Source organism: Puma concolor, chromosome B4 (genome assembly GCF_028749965.1).
Source record: "Puma concolor isolate L17-30 chromosome B4, mPumCon1.1.hap2, whole genome shotgun sequence".
Taxonomy (NCBI): domain Eukaryota; kingdom Metazoa; phylum Chordata; class Mammalia; order Carnivora; family Felidae; genus Puma; species Puma concolor.
The window spans coordinates 5,344,224-5,353,968 of NC_141673.1; the positions used below are offsets into that span (position 1 = coordinate 5,344,224).

The 9,745-nt window shown below is 57.8% G+C and overlaps 1 protein-coding gene across 6 annotated transcripts in view; it reads right to left on the reverse strand.

Moving 5' to 3' along the window:
• PARVB (parvin beta) overlaps positions 1–9,058 on the reverse strand; it is a 103,902-nt gene extending 94,844 nt beyond the window's left edge. For 2 of the 6 annotated variants that reach the window (XM_086712058.1, XM_086712057.1), the window contains exon 1: positions 8,849–9,055. In XM_086712058.1, the coding sequence (XP_086568184.1) occupies positions 8,849–8,963 (115 nt within the window). In that variant the 5' untranslated portion in view covers positions 8,964–9,055. Of the gene's footprint in view, positions 1–8,848 lie in introns of all 6 variants that reach the window. The other 4 variants (XM_086712053.1, XM_086712056.1, XM_086712050.1 and 1 more) reach the window with 4 other exon arrangements.
• Positions 9,059–9,745: the final 687 nt, after the last annotated feature.

Consider the following 9,745-nt stretch of genomic DNA (forward strand, 5'->3'; position numbering starts at 1 on the left):
CGTTTACTTTCGACTACGAACACGAAGCATAAAACCATGTAGAGTTTGCCTACTGTCCAGTTCTCTAAGCTGGCAAGGAAGCCCCATCGGAGACCCAGGCGGACGACGCGCACCTGAGCTGACCGCCCTTCCCAGGGTCCCAGCTGACCTCCCTTCACCAGCTGCTCAGTAAAGCGAGGAAGTTGCCACTTCTCCGGTCATACCCTTCAAGGGCGCGTGCGCTGCGCTTCCTGGTCACGGCGGGCCAGGAGACAAGGTCGAGTACCAGCACCCCTCAAACGCGTATTTTTTAAAGGATTCACGTGCCTTTGTTACCAAGAGCTAACTAGCTGCTCCACGGAACAAACGCAGTGAGAAAGGAGAAGCCAGAGCTGTTGAAACGACACGGGACCCGGAGGAGAAGAGGGAAGGGGCTTCTGTCCAGGGGATGACGTCACTAAGGAAGTGAGCCTCCCGAGTACAGTGCAGGCTTGACTGATCAATCCCAGCACGCTTTCCCCCTGAGCCCAGACGCCGCCTCAGAACCCTCCTTAACCCAGGAGCAAGCAGTCGTTAGAAAAGCAGCGGCGTCCGCCCTCGAGAGGCAGCCGTCACGCCGCCCCTGCCCGGCCCCTAAGCGGCTCTGGTGTCCGTGTCAGTGCCCTCACTTGCCAACATCGTCCTCAAGGACCACGGCCTGGGCACGCCCCCAGGCGCTCATAAGACTTCGCCTCCGCCAGCCTGTTATCCTCACACGCATGGCCCAAGGGCCAGTGCCACCGGCCTCCGCGTGGCCCGTGTGGTCAGGACAGAGGCTCAGGGGTGAAGCAGCAGACGCACGCAGCAAGGGTGCAAAGCCCAGACCTGGCTCCTCCACTGCCCTCGGCCTCCCCCTGGAACACACCGCGCTCCTGAGGAACAGCCGAGACGAGCCAGCTGGGAACCGCGGAGTGCTATCTCCCCTGCACTCCCCCTCCGGAGCTTGAACACGGAGCCTCGAGGGGGTTCCCACGGCCCCACACTCCGAGTCGGGAGAAAAGTAAAGGACCCCCCCCCCCCCGCCAGCTTCGCGGAGCCGATCCCGCGCCTCCCAGACCTGCTCACTCCATTCTCAGTGACAACCAGAAAGCGGGGTCGCTAGGACGCGAGAGCCGCCAAAAATTCTCGACTTGAGCGCATTCCATACGATGCTCTCTTTACCCCAACAGCAATTAGTACAGACAAGCAGATTCACGCCACCAAGCCAACATGTTTACAGCGCACTCCTAAACCTCCTAATCTGTTGTTTCAGCCCCTGCGTTAACATAATAAATAAACAGCAAACAGACTCGCTAGGAAGTAAAGCAGTTTTGCATCTGAAACCTACATAAAGCGAGAGCTGATGCCAGAGAGGAAACCTGCTTCCTTAGGGTACATCTTTTATGTGACGGAACCGGCTATTTGGAAACCAAGAGACGGCTGGGTAAAGGTACCTACCTGGCCTTTGCCAACCACAGCGGGGGTGGGGGGGCGGGGATCGATCACACGGAGCACTTAAAAACCACTCCCAGCAAGCACGTACCCACTCACGTCTTATAAACATCCCTTCATTATTCTGACTACCAGACAGGGAGCAAGTTCAGGATGTGCGATAAATATTAATTTCGGGGAGTTAAGACAGGCATTCAGAGCAGAGCTCCTCTGATGAGTGTGGGGTTGCCAAGGCGACTGATGCTTCTGGGGCCCGGCAGGTAGGACCAGGATGCTAAGAGTTAGCTGTTCCTAAAGAGGCCGTCTCTGCACAGAAAGCTAAGGAGCATGAAAGTCACCGCTCTGGGCTCCGAGGCAGTTTCCCTTTCTCACCGAAGCAAGGATTTCCAAGAGATGTTAGTGGGCCACCAAGAAAAAGAGCCCACTTTGGTACAAGTTGACATGCCTACGTGTGTTTCTCTTGTAAAAACCACCCCTCCCCCGGCCCGCTCCCCACCCCCATGACCTGGGGAAACAAACAAGGAGAAACGCTGGGCTTGAAGATCGCCATCAGGATAATAATCAAAGGAAACTACAAAGCCACACCAAAAGCTCCCTGAAAGCCACTTCCTCTGGGCCAGAGAGAGGAAAAACAGCACAGCGGTTTCCAGTGATTTCTACCCCACCTCCCTAAGGAATCTGTCGCAATCCAGGAGCTGAACAGAGTCACAGATGAACAGACAGTGCGTTTCCTCTCCGACCGGAGCTGCCCCTCCGCACCGCCCATGAACAGAAGTGGGTCAAAGAAGAGGCATTTGCGTTTGGAGAAAAGGGTGCGGAGTTCTTCAGAGAACCTCGTGGGCCCGACACTGGCTCCTCGTACCGTAGACTATTCTAGAACCCACCGTGTGCCTGGCCCCGGTCCTCACCTACTTACATGCCTCCACGGTCCCATTCCCTTCTCACAGGTTAGGAGTCCCACTGACCTAAAACATGATCTGCAGTTCATGTTCAAAGGGTCCTGCAGATCGGCAAAGTGATCACATGCGTGCCTGGAAACGCAAGGAATTCTAAGAGTCCCATCTCCCGGGCCAAAGACACGAAGCTCATTACAAATTCTTTCCCTCTATGTTGGCACCATTCCATTTTTATTTTTAAAGGTAAATCAGGGACGCCCAGTGGCTCAGTCAGTTAAGCATCTGACTCCTGATTTCAGCTCAGGTCATGAGGTCACGGTTCGTGAATTTGAGCCGCACGTAGGGCTGTGTGCTGACAGTGCGGAGCCTGCTTGGGATTCTCTCTCTCTCTCCTCTCTCAAAATAAATAAACTTTAAAAGAGAAAAATAGGGGCGCCTGGGTGGCTCAGTCGGTTGGGCGTCCGACTTCAGCTCAGGTCACGATCTCGCGGTCCAGGAGTTCAAGCCCCGCGTCGGGCTCTGGGCTGACGGCTCGGATCCTGGAGCCTGCTTCCGATTCTGTATCTCCCCCTCTCTCTGCCCCTCCCCCGTTCATGCTCTGTCTCTCTCTGTCTCAAAAATAAATAAACATTTAAAAAAATTAAAGAAGAATAAAAAAATAAGATAAAAATAAAAACATAAGAGTCAATCAATGGGCTGTTGAGCTCTGCTATAAAACAGCATGTAGAAATCACTTCAAAGTTTGCACAATGTCTTGAATGGGCTGCAAACTACCACTCCAGTGGCGACCCGGGTGTGTCAGCCCTGCACCCACTGGGAGCTGGGGACGAGGCGGAGAACGCGGCCTCATCTGATGTTTTCACGCAAAACGTCTTCATTCTTAGAGCAGCCTCTGGGCCACGACTTCTGCAGCTGCTCTGTCCTCGCTGTCTGGGAATCCAGATTCTTCCCCACCCACCGCACCGCCTGGGGGAAGTCCACCTGTGCCTGTGCGCACGGTGGCTGTTCCCACCCCCGGCACCCACTAGACCTTCTAAAGTAACGCAGATCGCGGCTCACCGCGACCCACATGCCACACTACAGCCCAGCCACCGTGAACTGCCTACATTTCCCCAAAAGCCGGGGACGAGCCGGGGTCTCCTCCAGGGCCCCTGGCGGGAAGCCCCACACACCCACCCCCTCCTAGCTAATTCCCAGCCTTCCTTTGCATGCCATCAGGGGGACCATTTCCTCCAGCCGGAACGGGTTGTGTGTCCCCCAAAGGTCTCGATCACCAGCTCCCGAGGACAGGCCTGTGGCCGTCACTGCCCCATCACCAGCTCCCAGCCTGCTAGGTAAGCGCCCGTCAAGACTCCTCCACCTGTGCCCTTAGGCCCTAGAAGTCAGGGCCACCTCCTCCCTCTGCTGTCCTGGAAGGGGAGGACGTCCCCCTCCCCCTTCTGCGGGGGGAGGGGGTCTGGCTGCACGTCCTCTGAACCTTCAGGAAAGTTTGAAATTTCGTTTCTTCTGGGGAGGAGCGCTCTCCCATCTTGCACACTCTGGGAACCTACCCCCCAACGGGACCCCACTCACCAGGACTCTGAGACTGGTGCCTGGGCCCAAGTAGGCCAGGCGGATTCTCCCCCTCAGGAAACTGAGCAGAGAGCCCCAGATGCTGAGCCCCAGGCCAGGCAGGTTCACGGCGGGGCTGCAGGGGCTTCTCGACTCCAGGGGCTGAGCCCGGAGTTGCTTCCCCACCAGCTGGGACTACTCAGCCCTCTCTTGGAGTTCTCGAGACACCTCCAGAAACAAACATCCGGGTCGTCCACGTTGGCACTCTGACCGGACATCTGGGGCCAATAATTCACTGCTATGTGCTGTTACAGCACAAGCTGTCTGTCCTGTGTGTTGTAGGATGTGCACAGCATTCCTGGCCCGCATCCCCTGGATGCCAGAAGCACCCCCAGCCCCAGTCGTGACCACCCAACATGTCCCCAGACAATGCCAGCGTCCCCTGGGGGCAGAGTCACCCCCAGAACCACTAAACCCATGGTGAAGTGGCTACTGGGCGAGGTTGTGTTTTCTCAGCTATAAAACGAGGGGGAAATTCCTGCCCCGCGTAGAACTTGCAGTGAGTTAAAAATTCCTACCTCGAAGGGCTAAATTACATAGCATCTTTATCCCGGTGTTCTTATTATAGAGCAATGTGTGAGCGGGTTGTGCTGGGGTCTACGCAGAATCAACACGGCTGATCACTCTGTAAAAGACAGGGCTTAAGATGGGTGGTGTAGAGGGGCGCCTGGGTGGCTCAGTTGGGTAAGCATCCAACTTCAGCTCAGGTCATGATCTCAAGGTTCGTGGGTTCGAACCAGGTGCCGACAGCTCAGAGCCTGGAGCCTGCCTCGGATGCTGTGTCTCCCTCTCTCTCTGGCCCTCCCCAGCTCATGCTCTGTCTCTCTCTGTCTCAAAAATAAACATTAAAAAAAAAAAAAAAAATGTAAGATGGGTGGTGTAGAGATTTTCTCCTGGAAGTTACTTAAGAAGCTTAATACTTTCAACCTTCAGTTCAAGGTCACAGCCACCTCATGGTCCCTTTAGATTTAGATCCTGCGGGAGGTCTCCATCAGTATCTTGCTCATTGATCGATGTTTCTGCATCAAATGCCAGAAGGAAGAGAAGCAGAAGACGAGCCCCAGACTAGGAGAAAATATCTACAAAAGGCTCCAGTGCATCTGAAACACACAAGGAGCTCTTAGCATCCGACAGTAAGAAATCAAGCAACTCGATTAAAAAAGAGCCCAAGATCTGAACAGACACCTCACCAACCGGCACATTCCACATAGAAGTCATCAGGGAACGAGAACCTGGCTGCTCTAAGGAAGTACATTTACATGGGGCACCTGGGTAGCTCAGTCGGTGAAGCGTCCGACTTCGGCTCATGTCATGATCTCACGGTCCGTGGGTTCGAGCCCCGCGTCGGGCTCTGTGCTGACAGCTCAGAGCCTGGAGCCTGTTTCAGATTCTGTGTCTCCTTCTCTCTCTGTTCCTCCCCTGCTCATGCTCTGTCTCTGTCTCTCAAAATTAAATTAAAATGTTAAAAAAAAAAAAAAAAGAAAGTACTTTTACAAAAAAAAAAAAAAAAAAGACAATAAGAACTTCCTAAATGCTTTCTTTCCTCAGAAAGGAGGAACAGGTGTCTGGGCCTTCCATTCGGCCCCTTCCATCCAGGGCCATCCTGGCCCCAGAGCTGGCTGCTCACCTCTAAAGACTGAACAAGGCAGCTGTGGTCCCTGGAATGTCCCCTGGCCCCACCTCGTGGCCCACTGGACCTCTAGGGTCTTTCATCCGTGGTCACCAGGGGGACCCGGCGTGGGCAGTCTTTCCCCTGCACCTGCTCTGCCCAGCTCCAGTAAAACCAAAGCAGCTTGTAGTAAGTTGCTCCCAAAAGTCTCCGGGCCTTCTACGGGGAGCTTTGGGGTTTTTCAAGGGTTCCTTCCCACACTTTCCGATGTCCACAGTTAGTCACAGTTCTGTTTTCTAAACCGGGCCACCACGTGACACGATGTGGTTCCCTCCCGGAGAACATCAGCCTTAATCACGCCGTGAATTCATCCACGGGCACTTCCTGCACCGGCTCCTCCGAACCCCAGAACAACGCATTTCCTAAAATGATCTCGTCCTGCAGAAGACAGGATGTTCACCCCAACGTGTCTCTCTGTGCCTTGTCACAACCACAACCTCTGCCAATCTGGTGGGGAGTGGGCAGTGCCTGCAGGCTCCCCACATCTCTAACCTCCAGAATCTTCACCCCCACCCCCACAGGGGCTGCGTCACCACCCACGCTCCTGAAATCACCGCCAACTTTGTAACAAAAAGGAAAATGAAACCCACCATACACCTGTCAGTGCCTGACAATCTCTAAGCACCCACCCTCTTCCTGATGGTGCCAGGGTAGGCAAATGATTGCCATCCCGCAGGGGCCCGAAGTCCGGGCCAGGTCCTGCCCCAGCTCAAGAACTGCATGAACAGCACGGAGATCGGGAGGGCACACGGCCAAGCAACTGGCCTCCTAGAGTCCTGGCAACCCTCAATTACTCAGGACCTCGTTATCCAGTCTCTGCATCGGTGCAGTCCACCTCCCAGAAGACCAGTCGGAAGCCAATAAGCCCTTCTAGGCCCAGCCTCGCCCCAGTGCCTACGTCTGAGCTCAATTCGGGTTTCGGGCCTTTGGTTTGTATGGGGGAACCCCCCCCCAGTATGCCAGGCACCCCAACTTTGAGAACCGAGGCAGAGCTCCCTGCCTAACATACGCAAAAGCAACCACAGCAAACCACAAGCATCCCTGCCCACCCTCTTCATCACACGATGCCTCTGACCACTAGGATTCTTGGTGCATTCACATCAGACCAGATTGGCCCTCAATTTACTAGACGCACGCTAGTTCCGAGAAAGCAAAGACAAGAAGCATTTCACTTTGGAACTCGGGACCAGTCCATCACTCCAGGCCTGTGTTCTTCCTATTCCGGGAGTGTAGATGTCACCCCTAAAAAGCTGCAGCAGTCCAGAACATTCCACTTACTTGCTATTCTGCGGGAGCTGTCTTCCCCTGGTTTCTTCTGATCTCAACCCAAACATGACCTGTTCTGAGCCCTTCTCTGTCGGCCTGCACTTTCCACGTCTCCTTCAGATCACACGCTATTCTAGTGCTACTGGTCTGTTTACTTATCACAACGGACTCCCTGTTCCACGAAAGCAAGAACCTTGGCTGGGGACGACTGGGTGCCTCAATCTGTTAAGTGTCCAACTCTTGATATTGGCTCAGGTCATGATCTCAGACTTTGTGAGTTCAAGCCCCGCATCGGGCTCTGTGCTGACAGTGCGGAGCCTGCCTGGAATTCTCTCTCTCTCTCTCTCTCTCTCTCTCTGCCCCTCTCCTGCTCACTCTCTCTCAAAAAATAAATAAATAAGCTTAAAAAAAAAAAAAAAGAACCTCGGCTGTCTCTTCTGAGGCTGAACAAATTGGGAGAGGAAATGTCACTTATGTCTGCAACTGAGGCCCTGAAATGACTTTTGTTGAGGGCAACGTGACTGTGGGTGCGGACACACATCACCAAGGCAGACTGAATGACACAGAGGGGTGACTCTCATGTATATGATCTCACTTGGGAGGTATGACTTGTAAGGCTCGAGAGAGGAGTGGCCAATTTGTTCAGGAATATGGGGAAGCCACTAAAAGGTGACAAAGTCCTCCCCCGACGGGAACTGAATAATCTAATTCGGTAACAGCTTCCCTGATGGGAGATGCCAGGGTGCACCCCCCACCTCCACCAAAATCCCTGAAGGGAACGCATCCCCTAGAGAGAAAAACGTCACACAGGCATCCCTGGGAATACACACGTCCCAGGGGGAAATTAACGGAGTTAGTGTCCCCGTGGGTACGCATCCTTGGGGTACATGTGTCCCAGGGGGTACAATCAACCTGGAAAAACAAAAGACTTTTTAGGGGCTAAGTCAGCCCCAGGTGGCTTCAGGAGATCAGTCGACACACCCCTAACTCTCAGGTCCTTTTTTCTCCAGGACCTGCCTGAGGCCAGCTCCCCCACCTGCCTGATCACAGCTGCCTCTTCCCTTCCCTGTAAGCGCCGCTCACCCAGGCCCATCCGGAATCTGTCCCAGAGGAGCAATCTCCTCGCCAGACAAAGGGAAAATTCAGGAATGCAAGTCCTCGGAGAGGCCCTGGGAACAGCAGTGCATGTGAAGCACACACAGGCCGGCAGAAGTGAAGTCCCGGGCAACTCTTTTCGAAAACTTTTAAAATGCAAGGGAAGGCAGGTGGTTTTTTTAGGATTATTTGCCGAAGCACACAGAAGGGGGAAGGGAGCTCCGGGGCCCTAGGTCGCAGCCCCCGCCCCCGCCCCCACCCCCGGCCCGGGGCCTCTGCACACTCTGGCCCCCTTCCTGCCTCCCCGCTCCAGGGCGGGGGCGGCGTCCCCCGCAGGGGCTCCCGCACCGAACCCCCGCCGGGCCCCCCGGCCCGGGCCGAGCCAGCAAATGTCCGGCGAAGTGAGGGTGACCGCGCACGGCTACGTGCGGTCGGCCCGCAGGCGGTCCGGGTGGAGGGCGACTCGAGCCGGCGTGCGCGCCGCAGGGCAACGCGCCTCCCGCTCCACGTCCGCCTTCCGCTCGAGCGCCCATCCGCGACCCGCCGCGGGAGGGGGCGGCCCGGCTCGCCCAAGTGTCCCCGGCTGGCGTTTAAAGGGCCCGGGAGGAAGGAGGAACGAGGGTCAAGGCCTCTTCCGAAGGTCACGGCGGCGCGCCGCGCGGGCCGGCGGGGTCAGGCGACCGGAGCGCGCGGGCCGGGGAGCCACCCCCTACGGGGGACGCGTGGACCCCGGCAGAGCCCGGAGACGCGTGCGCGGGGCCCGGCGGGGCGGGGACGCGGGGACCCGGCGGTGGGGGGGAGGGGAGGGGGGGAGCCACCCGGGCGGGGCGCGCGGGGACGCCTGCGCGGCCGGCGCACTCACCCTCCCTGGCCTTTTTCTTCCTCGCCAGCGTGCCGCCGAGCTTGCCCAGGAACGACTCGTCCTTCTTCATCCTGGGGGGCCGCAGGGGGGGCGAGCGCAGCGGCGCGGAGGACATGGGCCGCGCGGGGGCCGCCGGCGGGCGCAGCGCGAGTGGGAACCGCCCGGGTCGCCGCCGCCGCCGCCGCCGCCCGCTCGCCCGGGGAGGGGCCGGAGGGCGCGGCCCCCGCCGCCCGCCCCCCTCGGTCCCCGCCCCCCTCGGTCCCCGCCCCCATCCCCCCGCCCCCCGGTCCGACGCGCTGCCGCAGAGGCCACGGCCGTCCCGGCTCTGCGGTCGCCGCCTTGAGCCCTCGGCCGATCCCGCGCCGCGCGCCCGTACTCCCCCCTCCGAGAAGTGAAGGGGCTTGGCTCCCGAGGGCCGCGCGGGCCGCACCCCCGGGGCTCGCGGCGACCTTTTGTCCTACACGCTCGAGCCCCGCGCCCGAGGGCTCTGGTGCCCAGGCTCCGGTGGGGAGCGCGACCGACGTGCGGCAAAGAACCGCGTTTCGCTCGTTGAACTTCTGCCGGGAACCAGGCCCGGGGCTGGGGGAACCCCCTGTGAACTGTCCCCACTCCTAAGCCGCGCTGGCCGATAGGCGCCCTCTGAACCCCTCCCCCGGTCCTAGGGGAACTCGGGGTGTTTCCCAAGGGGTGAGGTTTCCAGGGCTGACCTGGAATCGGGGGGTCGGTGTTCAGGCAGAGGCAGGAGAGGGACCGGAGGGGACGGGATGGGGGCTCCAGGGAGGGGAGAAGGGGAGAAGAGGGCAGGGCAGACCTTGTAAGCGCTGGAGGCTGAGAGAGGGTTTTCAGACTGGGATGACGGGATTGGATTGGGGTTCATAGGCCTGACTGCTGCTGGCA